The 20,476-nt window shown below is 38.5% G+C and overlaps 2 protein-coding genes across 2 annotated transcripts in view; both read left to right on the forward strand.

Moving 5' to 3' along the window:
- Atg17 (autophagy-related 17) overlaps positions 1–20,476 on the forward strand; it is a 179,809-nt gene that overhangs the window by 69,224 nt on the left and 90,109 nt on the right. The gene's annotated exons all lie outside the window — the stretch shown is intronic.
- On the forward strand, positions 1,953–20,346 carry LOC117985535 (uncharacterized protein C05D11.1-like). The gene is made up of 18 exons (XM_034972286.2): positions 1,953–2,309; positions 2,715–3,060; positions 4,270–4,372; positions 4,727–4,849; positions 5,707–5,820; positions 6,142–6,294; positions 6,888–7,157; positions 7,791–7,933; positions 8,332–8,440; positions 8,785–8,955; positions 9,300–9,536; positions 9,821–9,940; positions 10,223–10,518; positions 10,895–11,069; positions 12,360–12,503; positions 13,901–14,058; positions 19,664–19,816; positions 20,183–20,346. The coding sequence occupies exons 1-18, from the start codon at positions 2,171–2,173 to the stop codon at positions 20,238–20,240; spliced, it is 3,012 nt and encodes a 1,003-aa protein (XP_034828177.1). The 5' UTR covers positions 1,953–2,170; the 3' UTR covers positions 20,241–20,346.

A 20,476-nucleotide genomic window follows, 5' to 3' on the forward strand; every position in this document is an offset into this window, starting at 1 on the left:
CTGGTAGGTAGATACCTCTAGCTTAGAGTGTCCGTAGTGATTAGGTATATTCTCTTTGGATGTGTCTGGTCTGAGAGAAATTATTGGAAAGTATTTTTTATTGCGTCATTAAATTGTGAATTACAGTGCAAAAATTACACACGATTTACATACAGACTGTATGTACAAGCCGGTAAAGCACATGTTCACTAGTTCATAGTTGTTTAAATGGGTGTCGCAAGGTGTCGAGTTTGTTGAGTAACGACTTGATAAGTGGAGAGTGGATACTGTCTCCATATTCTGAAACTCGCTTATCCTCGCAACTTCATCCGCGTGGAGTCACAAATTTCATACCCATATTTTATCCCAATGTATAGGTTTTTTTTAAATAAAAAAGGCGAGTAAACGAGCAACCCACGAGCCGGTTGGTTTGGCATCGTCCACAAGTCGAACAGCCCGTCTTTGGATCCGATCAAATGGAAGGAGTTGGTACTGGGATGCTCCGGCCCAAAGGTGAGAGCAGTATACGCCATATGTGGGCGGACTTGCGTTTTATAGAGGAGCTTATGCTCGGGTGCGAAGTACTGCTTTGCTCTGTTGAGCACCCCAAGCTTTTTGGGGGCTATTTTAGCGTTATTTTCCAAATGATCCCGAAATTGGACCTCGCTTAAAATGTGGGCACCAAGAATTCCAATGCTGTTGGAAGACGTAAGGTATGTGCCCTGAAAGAGAAGAAGCGTGGTAAATGGAGTCTTCTTGGCAGTAAACGCACAACTTGTGACTTTGATGGGTTAAATTTAAATTGCACTAGGTTCATTGACTTATATAACTAGGTATTACTTCGTATGGACAAAGTTATTGAACAGAAAAAATGGCACCGACTCATTGGTGCTTATGCACCAATGCAATCTCAGTGACGTCTGGATTTCAAACGGGTCGTTCATTAGTATCTAAGAGGTGGCGTGGTGGGTATTTGGTTTCTAATCCATGAAAAACTTTGTTCGCTTGACCATATCTTGTCATTTATATTGATGACTACGTTTTGTGTACCCCATTTCGACACTTTATCTAGGCAAGTTTCGATGTCGTATTGGCTCTAGAAGACTCCTCCTCCTCCTTTTGGCGCCTGATCAAAAACGGAACTAACGCCGCCATCTTGTGAAGATGGGCCTTTGTTCAAAGAGTATAATCACTACGTTTTTGTTCTCCAACTGCACCCCTCTGTCAATGTCATTCAAGTGCCAAGAGAGCCTTGTCGGCATAGAGATCTTGTCGGACTGTATTTTTATGGTATTTTTCTCTCAGCTGGTCGGCGCCAAAGAGTAATTATTACGATTTTTTTTGTAAGTCGGTGGTCAGTCGGTGCCAACCTCAGAACAACTAAAACAATTTTACCTCTGATGTCCAGATTTGCAAACTAGCGTGGCCACCTCAGTCCCTCTCGCTCAAGCAGATTTTCTTACTTGTGAAATGTCATTCCTTCTAGACTTTACGTTGTTTGTCAAAAACTCACGTACAAATATATTTTGATAAACAAAAAAAAGTGGTCACGGTGATAAGGACAAAACATAATCATTTTGTCACGTTCTAACAAGAGCTTAAATGCATTTAGCTATCTCGCTCTAACAGTAAGTGTCACAATAGGGCTACTTCTAACAGTCCTTCAGTCTTTATCATAGGTCCCATATAGGTCCTTATTCGCCAACTGCCAACTGCCACTTGACGGGTGCCTGGGGTGCATAGATTATCTACTTGCTGGGGTGCCTGCAACTTGCAAGCTGAGTTGCAAGCTTATTTTATACCACAGAGTACTTTTTACATAAGCATTTGGAGCTTAGTATCACAGCTTAGTATCCAGGTTGTCATTCATCTAAGTTTTACATAGGTACCTACAGTTTTATATCAATGTACTCTGTGCTTTTGGAAGGTGCTTTTTTCCGGTGCTCACAGATGTTATTGGTCTGTGATATTGCTTTTTTCCCTGGTTGGTTGCCAGCTCGGGACGTTTTTCACAAAGAGTATTATAATATCTATACCTACAATACCTAATTAATTTTATTAATTGTTATATTGTTATTATTGAATCTGTTCAAATTCAATTGTTATTTGTGTTTTCGGTATTATTCTATCATAAAGTATCAACGTTAACGTTTATTATATAGTTTTTTTCCATTACTTGTACTGTAAAAACATGTCACACTTTAAATTAAAATCTTCCATAAAAGCATCCGACGTAATACCTGTAAGTAAATATGTATCAGAAAAAACTGGATTGACTGTAATAATAGCAAATGTCGAAGGACCTCTCGTGAACGGTTTCTTTTGTCTTGGTAAGTTAATTATCCCATGTGAGTGATAATACTCATTTCTCAAAATTAGTTCTTACGACCTCCCTGGGTCCCTGGTATCAACGGTGGACTTATTCGCCTCTAACAAGTGGTCCCGGGTTCGATTCAGCATTGAAAATGTTATTTTAATACTTAATTCCAAAGGCATACCACAATGCCGTTTTCAATACTAATAAGAAGGAACGGATTTTTAAACTGCCATAACTTTTGCCATGGACTAAGGCCTGAAGGCATAGTGTACTGTTGCTACAGGAAAGCTTAAGAAAAACCCCTGTTGTTATATTTTGTGGTCATGTTACCTGAAATAAAAATAATTAGTAATATGTGTTGTTTTATTATGGGTTGTTAAAGGTTAATAAAACTAACTAAATGAAACAATTTTTGCAGCAACTGAAGCTCACGATGATGATGGATTGCCGCATACCTTAGAACACCTTATCTTTTTGGGTTCCGAGCGATACCCTTACAAGGGTATCCTTGATTTGCTTGCAAACCGTTGTATGGCACATGGAACCAATGCATGGACGGATACCGACCACACTTGCTACACAATATACACTGCGGGAGATGCTGGCATGTTAACTTTGCTACCCATATACATTGATCATATACTGAGGCCTACTCTTACTGATGAAGGGTTTATAACTGAAGTGCACCATGTTAATGGGGAGGGTGAGGATGCAGGTGTTGTGTACTGTGAGATACAGGGGCGGGAAAATACTGCTGATACTAGGTAAGAGTGGAGAAATTCTTTTATAGCCTCTCACAGATGTTTGTTTGAATACTAAAAGAATTGTCTTTACTTTTTTTTTGTTTGGGTTTCTCATTGTTAGGCCAGCAACATTTTTAGGCTACCTTCAAGTTAGAAGAGTGTCCATACATGATCATGTTAATTAGTAGCCTTAAATATCTAGTCTTTTAGGTCTAATAAATTGTAAATAATAATTAACTTTCTGCAATTTTTCAAACTATGTTAATGTGGATACAATTTACAGAAACACCATGAAATTCTTGTTTCTTAACATAGATTATTCTTATCTATACTAATGTTTAATCTATACTTAAATTAAGCCATATGGTTATTTGAAATGAACCATAACTGAATCACACTTTTTAAAAAAATTTATCTGTCTGCCTATTTGAACGAGCTTGAGGATTGATCAAGGAGTAACATAGGCTACTATTTTAACCGACTTTCAAAAAAGGAGGAGTTGTGGTTTTTTTCTAGCTATGTACACTGAAATCTACGAGATTTTTGAACCGATTTGCGTATTTTTTTAAATTGATAGAGAATCCTTGCATTATCCCGTAAAAAATTTGGATCCCAACTCCTCAATTCTAATCTGCAGGGGAAATGACTACCAAAACTTATGGGATTTAGGAACTTTCAGTTATAAATTGATATTGGAGGTACCTAGACTTACCAAGTAAAGACTTTATCATTGAACTCAAAGACCCAACTCCTCAACCCTGATACTGTAAGGAATTGCATTCCTAAATCGTGGTGATGCCATGGGATTTTTAATGAATCATCATTTAAATGTTTTCATGAAATTGCATCCCGGGGACGGGCTGCTACGGATAGGCTACTAGGTTAATAAAATCAGTTTGCCTGAGCCATAAGAGCGATCACGCATTTATCCAATCCGAGTCCGTGAAAATATGTTATGTTTTGTTTTACGAACTATTTGTATGGTAGCTTATGACATATGTCAAAGATATTTTTTATATCCGTATTTTCACAGATTCGAATCGGGTAAGTGCGTGATCGCTGTAAGGGGTCATAAGCTCCTTGGCCTCTTAATGTCGAAAATCTTTTATTTAGTTAAATATCTTAACTCTCTTCACATTGTTTTTGTTCAAATTAGAAACATTACTACTCACAGAACACATTACTTTTATGTAAATAATTGTTATAAAAAATCACTTTATGGTCTTGCAGGTGTGAGTTAAAACTGCTCCGTGCCATGTATCCTAATAGTGGCTACTCAGCTGACACTGGCGGCATTATGGAAAACTTGAGGATTTCCACAGACAACATAAAAGTAAGCACAATTATTATTATGCATTATAAAGGGATGTTACTGTAAAAGCCTGAACTACAGTAAATCTATATGTTCTGTGTGTGTGTTCTTACATTTCAATATGTCACATAGTAGCAGAATAATTCTGTGCGCACATTTGGGTGTACTGAATTTGCCTAGATTTGTCCTGTTAGTATAAATGATAATAACTTTGCATAGTTACAATGATGCCGTTGGGTATCTTCTACTTTGCGAATAATTATTAAAAATCAGCTTTGCAACAATGTAAACCATCAAGGCCTAGGTTTTTATAATAGTTTTCTTTACAAGCCATATAATTATTAATAACTTTTTTCATCACATTGTTTTTCAAAGGTGCGAGATTACCACAAGAAGTTCTACAGAGCTGAGAATCTAACAATCATTCTCACAGGTCAAATTGAGGCAGATGATGTATTTAATGTGTTAGCCACTGTGGAGGATGACATCATTGCCAAGGTGAGACATATGTGCATTCAAATAATCCATACTAATATTATAAATGCGAAAGTGTGTCTGTCTGTATGTTAGCTAGCCTATCATGGCCTATCTTTTCAACCGATTTTGATGAAATTTCGTACACATATAACTTGCATCCAGGGAAAGGACAAACGCTACTAATCCCGGAAAATCAAAGAGTTCCTACGGGATTTTTAAAAACCTAAATCGGAAATTGGAAATTGTGGTCATTATGACCAGTTTTATTGCAACTACATAATATTATGAAACTATACTTAATCGTTTGAAATGTTACTGGACTGAAATTGAACTAGAAAGAAATAAATTAATGACCAATAATTGACAACAATGCAATACAGGATTAAGACATTGCACATGATTGCATACAACTCAAAGATTGCTATTTTGATATTTATATATTGTCTTGTAGAATCACTTCGTTGTCTGTCTGTCAAGTCTGAACATCTGCGGCTCGATTGCGGTAGACTGACAGCTATAATGTCACGATCGCAATCATCTGTGTCATTGGTTGATGCTCGCTTACTATTGGCTACAATGTATTGTTGCAACAAGAACACCATAGATTCAGCCAATCAAAACGATCACGATTGTAATGACTGGTTTAGGTTTTATGAAATCGCCATACAGACCCGAACGCCGCATTAATAAATAAATTGAATTGAATTGAACAAGAAGTGATTTCCCACTTCATCCCTAGTTCTTACATTTATTGGTCCTTCGAGCCGGATAAAATCGTTGGAGTAATGTGTAACACCCAGTGTAGATATAACCTGTGATAGTAGGTGCTATTCCGGTGCTTGGCTATATAAAAATACCACTTTTTTGTTACGACACAGAGGGAAAAAGAAGTACAAGAAGAATGGGTTAAGCCGTGGCAAACTATTCCTCCTCCACCTAACTATGGGGAGCTGCGAGAACAGTGGCCCGCCGATACTGAAGACTGTGGACAGGTAATGGCTTTTGTAGACAGTTTTTGCCTATTACATATAATAAAATTGTACTAAGTTGTCTGTCCATGTGTTTGTGCGCGCATTACGTAAAAAACACTGGACCGACTGAGACCAAACCTGCAGAGTAAAAGCATAATAATAATAAATTACCCCAATTCAGTTTCGAAATCGTTGAGCAACGTCGTTTACTCTGGTTCTTCTACGGATTTCTCGTTTCTCATTTGATCACGTAGAGAAACTATGAGCATAGCTCTGCATCGCCCGCTCGGTGAGTTGAGCTGAATAAAGGTAATATTATAAAGCAATGTATTATCTGAACAGGTTATGTTCGGTTGGCGTGGGCCCATATTGACGGAGCCCACGGCCCTGAAGGAGTTGACGGGTTGCGCGGTGCTTTTGCGGTATTTGTGCGACACGGCCGCGGCGCCACTGCAGCGCGCTCTCGTCGAGAGAGAAGACGCACTGGCGGGAGACGTGAGTATCTGTAGTGTGTACATTCTCTATTACTCGTACTTTAGCCTTCCTGCACATGAAGCTGGAGCTAGACCGAAAGTGAGTGTAAATTAATGAAAATAGCATAGAGCTTTACAGGCGCCACACTGCTACCGCGTCGGTGCCGCGATTTTATTTGGTACGTGGAAATAGTATACACCAAATTTTATGACGGCAAAGGGCGGCGGCTTATAAGCGATTTTTAAAACTTCTATCTCTCAAAATTAAAATCCCCCACTCACTTTCGGCCCGGCTCCCGCTTCGTGTACAAGAAGCCTTACACCTGAAAATATTACAGGAAACCAGCAAATCAACATAAGACTTTCAACTACTAACAATATAGTCAACAATTTTCATTAAAAAAGTCGCTCGCATGATAATAAATTAATCAAAAAATAGCTATAAGTAGGTATAGGACTCTGTTCTGCGAACATCAGAAGCGTGCGTCCGATACGAAAATAATCTGTAGCATCTCTGCGGGGTCTAGTAGGTACAAAATACATGAGTGCCATTAGTTTTTATGTCAGAAAATCTCTGGTAATTGTGCAGCCGTCCTTAAAGAAATAATTTTTTAGGTATCCTACAACCTAACAGAAAACATAGCTCCTCTAATAAAAATAGAGCTCGACAATGTGCCTGTGGATAAGCTCGAAATAGCTCGAGACGAGGCTCGCAACTGCTTGAAGAGCGTAATTAATGGAGACGAAGCTATCGTAATGGAGAGAATGAAACGGCTGCTGAGGAAACAGCTGAGAGAGACCATGGCTAGCCTGGAGTCTGACCCACATCATGCTATCGCTTTTAGGTGTATCGGTGATGCGTTGTATTCGCAAAACGAAGATGACGTAAGTAATAAGTATTTATCAAGTACATAGAATCCATAAGATCTTATTCTAACTAACGTTTATTTAACGCACGCCGAGATGGATTTAGACCAAGCGAACGAAAGCTCATGTATCTATTTGGTCGCTCGTTTGGCCTAAATCCATTTTTAGGAAGCATTGCATGAGACAAGCCAGTTAGATTCAATACGATTCAAAAACCATCACAAAGCGATAAAAAACGTCACGTTAATACCGCCGAAGTGCGAACCCATTAATGTGGATTTCAATTAATTTTAAACATCCCTTGGGAACTCAATTTTCCGAGATGCCTATGTCTGTCTTCAGAATGCAAGCTATTGCTGTACCAGATTTCATTAAAATCGGTTGAGCGGATGGGCCTTGTAAGGGTAAAGGACACACTTTCGTATTTATAATATTAGTATGGATTGTAAGGTATAGTATCACCGTAAAGTGCACGAAGCGAAAGGTTGTCTGACGAACTAGTCGCGCGGTGGAACAGACAGCAACAAAAGCACGCCTCATTTCGTACCATCAAAATAGTTGGGTAATTCATCCAATGAGCATGTTCAAATAATAGTCAGAGTTCTTTTTTCCTGATGCCAATATAGTGCTCATCTTAATATTTTATTTCAGTTTATATCCCGTATGAACCCACACAATTCTCTAAACGAACTGCTAAAAGAAAATTCGGACTATTGGCTGGGTTTGCTGAAGAAATATTTCAGTGACGACCTAGTCACCATCATTGGTTCGCCGAGTATAAAGTTGCAAGCTAAGTAAGTATCCTAAAAACTATAAGGCTAAGGCTGAGATCTATAGAGAGAACTTTGCTCAGACTTCAGCCACTTAAAACGAGATTATATCACATAAATCTGTCTTGTTCTAACCAAAACTTAAGTCTGAGCTAAGTCAGAGTATGCTCTATAGATCCTAACCTGAGATTTATAGAGCAGATTTTGATTTTGCTCATGTTTAAGACACAATTAAAACGTTTTAACTCAAGTGCAGGTTGCACGTCAGGTGGTTCCACCACCACTCACTTGTGACCATTTTGCTGTTGTTGATGTTCAAAAAGAGTTAAACGTAGCGTAACTTACGAACGGACAGACATGACAAACATGAATCATTTTTAGGTATATTATATTAATATTATATGAAATTTCTTAATTTATAGGATTGCCGAAGACGAGAAAAAGAGAATAGAAGAGCAGAGAGTACAGTTAGGAGAAGAAGGATTAGCGGAAAAGAGTAAAATACTCGACGACGCTATGGAATTCAATGAGGTATTATATACTACACTAATCGGATGTGTATAAGATCTGTATAATTAAATGTATATCTAATATTTATAGATAACGCCGATCGGATGTTTTTAGATAAAAACTACTCTATATGTTAACCCGGAGTATCAGCTACCACTAATAAATTTCATTTGAATCCGTTCAGTGGTTTTTGCGTGATGCGTGCACAGACAGACAGACAAAGATTTAAAAAAAAATGTTTTGGTGTCTATCGATAATAATGTTTCCCCCCATTAAATTTTTTAAAATATATTTAATGTACACTAATTTTCCAGTTACAGTTTTATTATAAGTATATAGATACATTAGTATGGCTTATATTCCAGCGTCCCCCGCCCCCGGGAACGTTGGCGTCTGTGCCGGTGCCGTCGTGCGAAAACCTCAAGTGCCACAATATCAGCTCGTGGAACTCCGGCGGCGAGCCCTGTCCACACTTCGACCTCAAGGAAATACCCATGTACACCAGAGTGCACAGCTTGAACACCAACTTTGTTTATGTGAGTAACAGGTTCTTCCTTCTCTGCTCAGTAATATCCCAAAAGCTTTAGTAAATTTTTTGATAACACACCTAAGTCCCTCATAACCTATACACATAATTTAATTGACTGAAGTAATATCACCATGCAGCTCAAACTGCTAGGTTTAGAAACTTTAGTTGTCCCATTTAGATTGTTATAACTTAGAACACTAAGAAGGGATTTTGAGAAATTTGAACATAAAATTTCAATTTTCTTAGGCCATATCAATCACTTCCCATAAGTTGTGATCGTCAAGCGTGCGCCTATATAGGATTTAAAAAAAGAATTCCTGTGATATGTTTTGAATCACCAATTTTGTGCAGATGTCCATTATCCTGGACACTACAAACGTGGACCAGATGACGCGCAAATGGCTCCCATTGCACCTCAACGCATTAGCAGAATGTCCTGTAAGGAGGGGAGACAAGCTCATACCTCACGAGGAAGTGATCTCAACCACAGAGCAGCTGACTGTCAGCTTCTCTAACGACATCGGCTTCGGGCGCTCAGGGAACTTTGCCGTGGGACAGTTCGGACATTTCGTACAGATCGAGACTAGGGTAACGTATCTACTATCTTATATTAAACTCACGAACAAGTGATCTTTACCACAGAGAAAGCTAAGGGTCGATTCAAATTGGCAGCGAATCAAACTGAGGAAAAAAATTATTTTGCTTTGTGGTATAGATAGAGGCTGCTGCAATTGTGAATCTTTCCTAATATCTAGCTTCTGTAATGTGAATTTAAACCCATTTAAATTAGTCTAACCTCTAAATATAATTAAATAGACTTCAGGCTGTTATTGATTTACATACATATTTATATAATAATAATTATGTTTCAGTGTGAACCAGTAGACTACGAAGAAGTCGTGAATCATCTGTACGAAATATTGTATGCAGCTGAGATTAACAAAGAGAGGTTGTTGGTGTTCGCCCAGAGATTAATAAACGACGTGTCGCAGGTAATAATAATCGTTTACTTATACGAAAAGCTATTATTGATTTGACTTGTTATAAATGTCTAATATTTATATTTAATGCAGAAACTGATAAAAAATATCTTAAAATGAATATTTAAATCATTTGTCAATATAAAAATATTCTGTGATATGATATATCAATAACAAAGTAAGTACCTAGTACAAAACTACTTGACTATTCTAGGTCGTAAGCTAGAATGAAGCCATAGACCATAGTACACTGTAAGAAATTTCTGAATATAAGGTTTCCTATTTCTGAATCAGGTTAGAAGAAACGGTCACAAAATGGTCTACGACATCCTGCGAGACTCGCTCTACTGCAAAGACAGCAACGTCCACTGGAGTTCCGTCCTACGACAACAGAAGTTCCTCAAAGAACTCATCGAGCAACTGAATGCTGGCGGCGACTCCGCTGAAGCGGCCCTCAGCGAGGCGAAGGAAATGTTTAAGAACATCACGGAGAATGCTTGGTTGCATCTCGCTGCGGATTTGGAGAAGTACAAACTTAGTACGGAACCGTGGAAGCGGTTCGCGAGAGAAAATGAGATTATGCCTCTCGAGTAAGTTATATTTATTATTTAATATGTCGCGAATTTTATATTCTGTTTGTCACTAATATTTGGTTCATATCGGTCTAGTCAAAAACCGATTTTTTTACCAGCTTTGGAGTGAGGTGCTAGGATCGACCAAATATTCGTTATGCAGAAGCTGAAGGATCGGCTGTTGACTAAGCGCTTTATGTTCTGTATATTATTTTGGGTCTGTATACTGGTTAGGGCTTGTATGAAATATGAAATAAGGAGCAACGCATCGCGGCCTGCGACCTTTGCCTCCTACATATGTCCGTCACTTTAGGATTGAACCAAACTGCGCTGGCGTTGGCTTGCCTATTTACACATAGAATACGCGTTTTACGTATGTGTGTGTTGTTCGCAGGCCGAAGCTATACTGGGACGCGGATCTGATGAGCGGTTGGGGCGGAGGCATGGTGGTGGGCGTGGGGGGTCTGGACTCCTCGTTCGTGGTGCAGCTAAGCGAGGGTCCGCTCGGCAACGCGCTCGTCGACGTCGCGCCGCTCAGCGTCGCGCTCAACTACTTCACGCAACTCGAGGTGACGCATTGAGTATACGTAGACCGCAGCTATGCTGGGACGCGGGTCTGATGGGCGCTTGGGGCGAGGACGTAGACGTAGACACATGGATTAGGTTACGATTGAACTAATAAAGTAAAAAATTTTTACAAAAAAAATAAAAACCGACTTCGTTACACAAACACTAAAAATTGAAAAATAATTTAATTTATTACCGAATATATTATGAGTTGAGAGTTAATATAGTTCCATAATAATACTTTTTGGTGCCGGTGCCAATTAGCTTTAGCTGCGCGAATCGTCTAGACTTCATATTTTTATGGGACTCCACAATGGCACCTCATTGGCACCGACCCCAAAAAATATTATTATGGAACTATATTAACTCTTGTATACATAATATATTCGGTAATAAATTAAATTATTTTTCAATTTTTAGTGTTTGTGTAACGAAGTCGGTTTATATTTTTTTTGTAAAAAAATTTTATTTCACAATTTTTAGTGGCCCCATGGAATTAAGCTATGACTGGTTAAAAATCTATTGTTTACTAAGCTATTACACTGATCGCGAGCAATTTACTCTTATCCGTTGAGGAGTTCCAGTATCTATCTTCGAAGATGTTCATCAGATCTTCACCAAATCGAAATGGAACCAACTTTGAAGTATACCCTTTCAAACAAAAAAAGAATTTTCAAAATCGGTCCAGGCGTTTTCGAGTAATCGGGGAACATACATAAAAAAAAAAAAAAAAAAAGATTCCGACGAATTGAGAACCTCCTCCTTTTTTTGAAGTCGGTTAAAAAGCTTGGTAAGATACAGCCCCCTTCCTGATGTTTAGCTCACCGCAGTTCAGAGATGGCAGGTTTTAGTTCGTATGTCGTATGAGCATGTCAGTGAAGTCGAACATGTCAGGCATGGACGCTTGACATCCATGTAGATTACTTCCTACCTAGTGTCCAGAAAAAAGGTTGGAGTTAAAAAGAGTTTCAGCCTTCATTCAGGCAGTGCAAGACCGGTGCTTGTGGAAGTCCCTACTATGCGCAGCAGTGGACGTGTATCGGTTGAGGTGTTGCTTCTATACAAGGAACGTGCGATTAAATGTAGCTCAGTCAGGGGCCGAGCGGCGCGGTGCGCACACGCACCGATGAGGATGTTCAGACCAGCTACAGAGGTATAAAAGAGTATCGTATAAACTTTGGCAGCCCGATTTAATGACACTGCACAGTAATATCTTCTTCAAAAATCAAAATATTTTTTGTTCAATTAAATACAAGTAGGTACTTTATTAAATTTTTCTCTTTACTTTGCAGGGTCCAATGTGGAGATTGATCCGAGGGGGTGGCTTGTCATACGGATACGGGATCCGGCCTTCGCAGAACGAGGGTCGCCTCGTGTTCTCACTGTACCGCGCCACTAACGCCGTCGCGGCTTACAACAAGGCTAAATCTATTGTGGTAATTGTGTAATAATAGTTTGTTGTTGAATAGTTAATAGTTTTACTAGCAACTATTTTAAATAGTTTTTACGGTTCCGTACCTCAAAAGGAAAATCAGAACCCTTATAGGATCACTTTGTTGTCTGTCTGCCTGTCTGTCAAGAAACCTACAGGGTACTTCCCGTTGACCTAGAATCATGAAATTTGGCAGATAGGTAGATCTTATAGCTGACATTTGGGCAAAAATCTGAAAACCGTGAATTTAGGGTTACATCACACAAAAAAAATTAAATTGTGGTCATGAACTAATAATTAGTATTTTCAACTTTCGAAGTGAGATAACTATATCAAGTGGGGTATCATATGAAAAGTCTTCACCTGTATATTCTAAAACAGATTTTTGTTTATTTTTATGCATCATAGTTTTTTAATTATCGTGCAAAATGTCGAAAAAATACGACTCTAGTACGGAACCCTCATTGCGCGAGCCTGACTCGCACTTGGCCGGTTTTTATTTATTTATTCAGACAGACACAAGTTAGCCCTTGAGTGCAATCTCACCTAGTGTAAGTAAGTGATGATGCAGTCTAAGATGGAAGCGCGCTAACCTAGAAGGGGTATGGCAGTTCTTATTAAACCCATACCCCCTTTGGTTTCTACACGGAATCGTACCGGAACGCTAAATCGTTTGGCGATACGACTTTGTCAGTAGAGTAGAAACTAGCCACGGCCGAAGCCTCCCACCAGACATACCCACTTGTTTTGTATATTCAGACAGTTTCGACTAGATTAGAAAGTTTCTGATACTATTTTTCTCATGTTAGTACTTCATTTTATGGTACTGCTGAACGGAAAACTACTTTGTATTAATCCATACTAATATTATAAATGCGAAAGTGTGTCTGTCTGTCTTCCGTCCGTCTGTCTGTCTGTCTGCTAGCTTTTCACGGCCCAACATTTAAACCGATTTTGATGTAATTTAATACAGAGTTAGTTTACATCCCGGGGAAGGACATAGGCTACTTTTTATCCCGGAAAATTTAAGAGTTCCCACAGGATTTTTAAAAACCTAAATCCACGCGTACGAAGACGCGGGCATCAGTTAGTGTACAATAAAATTCAGTAAGTGAGACCTGTAAAAAAATCCTCTTAAAAAAAAAATAGCGAGCAAACGAGCAGGCGAGTCACGCGATAAGTGATTACCGCGGCCCATTAACATTTGCAGCACCAGAGGGACCGCCAATGCGTTGCTGGTCAGGAATTCGTTGGTCCGCCCCTTGAAGGCTTGAATAACCCCATGTTGTAATCTAGTAATAACACCGCCAAAGAGAGTTGGTTCCACAGTTTGCATGTGCTAGGAAAAAATTACACCTAGGTGGTGAGCGAGAAATTGCTTACGGTCTCCCTTCTCTTTAGGACGAGTATTTAGCTGACGGCAAATTCGACGAGGACCTATTCGCGTCCGCCAAGAGTACGGCGCTGTTCGAAGTGGTGGAGAATGAGAAGTGCGTCGCAGATGTGGTGGGGCAGTCGCTGCTCAACTACGTACGGCGCGCGGGCGAAACTTACAATCGGTAAATACTACTACTTGAGGCACTCCGCCCGCGTCAGACTTTTTGCAAGTCTTGATAATCTGGCCACCGACTCATCTATTTTCTGACCGACTTTTTGTAGGACGTGTGCGTTTCAACATTGCAATATATGTATGTTTTATTTTGTGCCGATAAAAATCTGCCACCGATTGTTGCACGTGGGCGGAGCCAAAGAGAATATAAACACTACAAGGCGGAGCGCCTTGATAGTACTCCACGGTCGCTTCAAGTCGAGCGTGAGAGCGTGCTTTTGCAATCAACATTTACGGGCGAGATATACTCAATACTCAAATAAATAAAAATAAAAAATTATGTTATTGAGTAAAGTTTTCTTAAAATCCAATTGCTTGCAATTTTGTAGTGACTCACATTGTTTATTTACGCACGAAGTTGCTTCAAAATTTGGGTTAAAATAGATATGTTTCGGGTTAAACTTTCAAAATTAATATAATTTTAGTATATTTGTTGTTTTCGGGCTAGATTATGTAGAGATAAATCTGACTTAGTTTTAGAAAACATTTAGTTTAAGATCTAGAACAACAAATAATAGAAACATCGGCGTAATAATCTATACTAATATTATAAAGAGGTAATGTCGTTAAGTTTGTTTGTAGGGGGTAATCTCTGGAAGTACTGAACCGATTTTGAAAATTCTTTCACCAATAGAAAGCTACATTATTCCTGAGTGACATAGGCTATATTGTATACACGCGGGCTAAGCCGCGGGGATCAGCTAGTAATAAAATAAAAAAGCACGAAAGAAGTGTAACCTTACGAGGATGTACCACGTGACGACTGACGCGCAACATTCTCACTCATACTCACGAGCATATCATTTTTTTTTTTTTTTTTTTTTTTCCTTATTGTTGAGTGCCAATTAGCTACTCAATTATATTACGATCTAGCCTAATGTATGACTAATAAGTAATTTTATTTTAACCTAAACTTATAAATTATCTTATATACTAAGAAATTGTCCACTGACGCATCTTAGTCTTTCTTGATTTGAGATATGACACTTTGTTCACGTGTTCTTTCAGCACTTACACTATGTACACTATCACTAATCACTATACACTAACTCAAAAGGTTTGGTCCTTTTTAGTCTTCTCACTGTCTCCGTTACGTCAAGCAGCTGGATTGCTTCAACGTTAACGTGGTGGTGAAGCCTATAGTCGTGGGCTTTGGCAGATTTGGTGATAACTTTATGGACGTATTCAATTTGAAGGTCCCTATGAATATCATCATTTCTGATGTACCAGGGTGCATTTACAATATTCCTGAGTACTTTGTTTTGGAACCGTTGGATGATTTGGATGTTACTTTTTTTGGTACAGCCCCACAGCTGTATGCCATAAGTCCAAATGGGCATCAGGACTTGTCTGTACAAAAGAATCTTGTTATGTATTGACAGCGAGGAATATCTACCAAGTAGCCAATACATCTGTTTATACTTTATATCAAGTTCTTTCCTTTTTTTCTTGACATGAGCTTTCCAGCGCAACTTCACATCAAGTGTCATACCAAGGTATTTAGCTGTATCCACGTAGGAGATTTTTTGGTCGTTTATGAAGACAGCGTGATACTTTTTTGTTTTATTTGTGAAATCTATATGAACTGACTTTGATTCATTTAGCTTTATTCTCCACTTTTTAGTCCATTTATAGACTTTATTTAGCGCTATTTGTAGGTTACCCACTGCCTCTTCATGTGTGCCTCCTACGGCCATAATGGCAGTATCATCAGCAAAAGTGGCAATAGTATTGTTTTCAAGGTCTGGAATATCGCAGGTATATAATAGGTATAGGACCGGCCCTAAAACACTCCCTTGCGGAACTCCAGCTTTTATACATTTAAGCTCAGAGTAGGCATCTTCTTGTCTTACTCTAAATGCTCTATCTGTTATGTATGATTCCAGGATATCTGCGAATGATTTGGGTAGCTTGTTTCTAATTTTATGAATCAAACCTTCATGCCAAACTTTATCAAAAGCCTTTTCAATATCAAGAAATACCGTGGAACAAACTTTCTTTTCTTCAATTGTTTTTTCTATGGTGTTAACAATTCTATGTACTTGATCAATAGTTGAATGTTTCTCTCTGAATCCAAACTGATGATCTGGTATCAGGTTTTTGTTTTCTAATATTGGTTTCATCCTCTTCAGTAGGAGCTTTTCGAATAGTTTTGACATAATAGGCAACAAAGAGATAGGCCTATATGATGTTGCTTCATGAGGTGGTTTTCCTGGCTTAGCTATCATAATGACCTCGGCCACTTTCCACACATTAGGCACGTACCTGAGTCTAAATGCAGCGTTTATTATTGTGGTGAGCTTAACTATGGCTTTCCTTGGAAGGTTTAATAAAATTTCTCTCGTAATTAAATCATATCCAGGAGCTTTCTTGGGACCCAATTTGTGCTTTATTTCTCTACATATTTCTTTGGGTGTCACTAGTTTGATGTCTACATCTTCTTTGATTTCCCTAGTAGAGTCTTTATCAATTTCTTCTCCTTCGTATGGCTGAAATATATTCTCTAAGTGGTCTGCAAATCGTTTAGCCTTTTGGTCGTTATTAATCGCCCACTCATTGTTTTCTTTTTTAATTGGAGGAATATGCAATAGTGACTTGTCCATATTCTTTGTCGCTTTCCAGAGTGAATAATTGGTGCTCCGGTCATTTGTTAAATTTTGAAGGTAATTGTCCATAGTTATTTGTTCATACTTTTTGATTTCGCGCTTGATTTTTTTTGTAAGTTTATTCAATATTCTTTTATCTAATGGAGATCTAGTCTGATGCCATCTATTTCTTGCCCTTCTCTTTTCAGTTATTAGGTTTAATATATGTTTCGGATACACTGTACTTTTAGGTATATTTTTATATTGTGATGGAGTATTTTTCCAGGCCGCCTGTTGTATGTCTACAACAAATTGATTGACCTCTTCATTTAGTTGTCCTGGACATTTTAATGGTACTTTTAGATTAATGCTGTAATTCAGTTCTTGTTTAAAGCCTTCCCAGTCCGTCTTTTTACTTGCTAAGGTCGGAGTAGATTCTTTAAATAAGATTGTTTCGCTTAGTGTAAGTAATATTGGAGAATGATCAGAGCTCATGTCATGTCGTTCTTCAATTCTAAGATATTTAGGTGATATATTTTTGTAGATAAAGAAGTCTATTAGGTCTGGAATTTTACCAGGGTCAGTCGGCCAGTATGTTGGTTTTCCAGTGCTAGCTACATTACATTTCAGTTGCTTAATTGCTTCTAGTAGTTCTTTTCCTTTAGTCGTAGTTAATCTAGATCCCCAATAGGTATTTTTAGCGTTGAAGTCACCTCCTACGATAAACTTATTTCCATATTGTTCTAGAAAACTAACATATTTATCTTTTTTTACTGAGTGCCTTGGCGGACAATATATAGCTACTACTATAATTGGATACAGCTTTGTTTGTACGTGTATGGCCACAGCTTGAATTTCTTGTTCTTCATATTTGCTTTCCTGGAAGTGGTAGAGATTTTCTTTGATAATTACAGCACTGCCACCCCTAGCTGTATTATTAGGATGTAACGCATGGTAGACTTTATATCCTTTAAATCTAACGAATGACTCTTTAGTGAAGTGTGTCTCGGATATCAGACACATGTCAATATTTTCCATATTCAGGACTACTTCTAGCTCGTGCTTATGTTGGAGTAGTCCGTTAGAGTTCCAAGCCATAATTTTGAGGATATTATTATTCATTATTTCGATTTAATTGTAGCTTTTTTGGTGCTATCTTCAAGTTTTTTTAGTCGCTCATCAAAGGAAGACATGTATTTTAAAATTGAATCTAGTTTACTTTCAAGATTGTTATCTGTCTGTATGTTAGATTTAGCTGCAACAGTTTGAGCATATGTCATTTTATTTGACGTAGTATTTTTTGGAATCTCTTGTTTTTTGGTAATATTATCATTAGTTCCTAGTTTTCCTCTACTTGCTGCGGATTCTTGTTGCTGTCTATACGGTGCTGATGACTTTTTAGTATTATTTTTTCTTATGCTTTGCATTTCTTTGGCTATCATACACCCCCTATAATTTGCTGGGTGTGATCCACCGCAATGCACACACTTTGGTTTCTCATCTGCTGGTTTTTTGCAGTCTTTAGTGATGTGTTTTCCGGTGCATTTTACACACCGTGGTTCCCGAGAGCAGTATTTTTGTGTGTGTCCATAAGATTGACACCTTTTACATTGAGGTACTAACTTCGATGTTTTTAGGGGTTGTATTTCTACCTTGCATCCTAGGATAGACTTAATATTGTGGATCTTGTTGATATCCTCATTGTGATTAAACGTAAGCATAAACATATTGAGTGGCTCCTTGCTCTGCCATCTTAATTTGTTTGCCACGTCTTCTATTTTAAATCCTTTATTTGTGAGGTCTTCCATTATTCTACTCGGTTGGCATGTATAATGCAATTTTTTTGCCATAACTCTTATTGGCCTTTCCTGCTTATTCTCGTAGGAATGCCAAATACAATTATTTTGGGTTAAGAGCTTACTAATAGTTTTATAAGCGTCTTCATTTTTTGTATTAATTTTAACTGTCTCCTTACCCATCATCTTCACGGTGAATGAGTCCTCAGATGAGTTGTCACTCGGCAGACTTGCAGTTATTAAATCGTAAAACGATTGATAGTCTATCACAGCCGATACGATAATGGGGGGCGGCTGAGGCATTTTTTTAGGTTTCCTTCCTTCATGTTTATTTTCAGTATCAGATTCCTGAGTCTGAATGGGAGACGTGTTCAACTTCCTTTTTTTCCTGCCTTTTACTCTAATCCATTCAGTTTCTTTAGCGAGCTCTTCCTCATCAGTACAGTAATCAACCGGTTCAGTTGAGCTCTTTTGAGTAGAGCCAATATGCTCGGAATATCTAGTTGATTTCGATCCTGACAGGGCTTCAATTTGCCTTTGCAGCTCTAAAATCTGCTCATTCATGGTTTTTATACTGAGCTGAAGGTTTTCATTTTGCAGCTTTTTTTCCTTTAGTGCTTTATAAATATTCACGTTCTCTTCTGACACTTGGGTGAGTTTCGTATATAGGAATCGCTCAGTATCCGTAGTTAATTTAACTTTTTGATGCTCGCCCATTGTTGCAGTATACAACTAGTATAGCTGCAATACAATATTTTAATTTAAAATAATATGTATTTCACAGTCCGAATCGCGGTAACTGGGTCATTATGACGCACGCGGTACGTCCGGCGCGGCACGCGGGCCGAGTCAGCGATTTTACGTTTTAGCACAATACGCGGTTGTTATTGACAGAGATTGAACACTGACTGATCATTAGTATCTTAATATTTGTACTTATGTTCATTGTTCGTAAATCGTAGTTCAGTAGCCGGCAAGAAATATCGTCCTTTAGAAAGACATTTCTGCTTCCTAGAGCGTTGTCTCGTCACTCATACCAATGTGACGTTTTATCGGTCTTAATGACAGAGACAAAGCTCTACGAAGCTGCTATCCCTTACTAAAGGTCGATACAATATTTCTTGCCGGCTGCTGTACTTTTTTATAATGTAATAATGAATTGTATTTTGTGTAGTGAGCTCGTGTGCGCCATCGCGGCGGTCACCCAGAAGGAAGCGCACGCGGCGGCGGCGCGCTGGCTGCCGCGCCTGTTCCGCGCCGACGCCGGCAAGCTGGCCGTCGTGTGCCACCCCACCAAGGTCGCCGACATGCAGGCCGCCTTCCACAAGTAAGTATCGCTATACCACACACTATTTACAAAGCAAAACTTTTTTCGATATGTGTGTATGTATGTACGAAGTCGGGCGAGTATAATAAAATAAACTAGAAATCAAAGCGTGAAGCTCGCCCGACTTCAACATACGCGTACATAGTACGCGATAGGTTGAAATGGCAATCAGGATGGAAACGCCCTGTATGTACACCCGCACAGCCTCCGCGCTAACCCGATGCAGGCGAGCGCGGGTGTACGGGGCGTCCCCCTCGCCTCATACCCCGATTGCAATCTCGACTCGTCTCGGAAAAAAATATTTTTACTTTGTAGTGGTTTCTTTAATGTTATATCTTTTAATTTCAAAATTATATTTTCTTTCAGAATCAACGTGCAGCTTGATGCGTTCGACTCAATGGAAGCATCTCATTTTAACAAATGAGTTTTATTACATACGTGTAAAAGAAAGTATTTATGCAGTTATTATTAAGTAAAACTTTTTTCTATGTTTTTGCATTTGTTTGTAATTAAAGGATTTTAGATAAATAGATGTAACTTTTGTTAAAGCAAATAATGCTGCTTGGCTGTGCCTTAAATGTTTTAATTGATTTTGATAAAATATAATCAAAATAAATGATAATGTTTAGTAGTCAAAATGTAAATGCTGCCATCGTTTTG

Source organism: Maniola hyperantus, chromosome 1 (assembly GCF_902806685.2).
Source record: "Maniola hyperantus chromosome 1, iAphHyp1.2, whole genome shotgun sequence".
In the NCBI taxonomy this organism is placed as follows: Eukaryota; Metazoa; Arthropoda; class Insecta; order Lepidoptera; family Nymphalidae; genus Maniola; species Maniola hyperantus.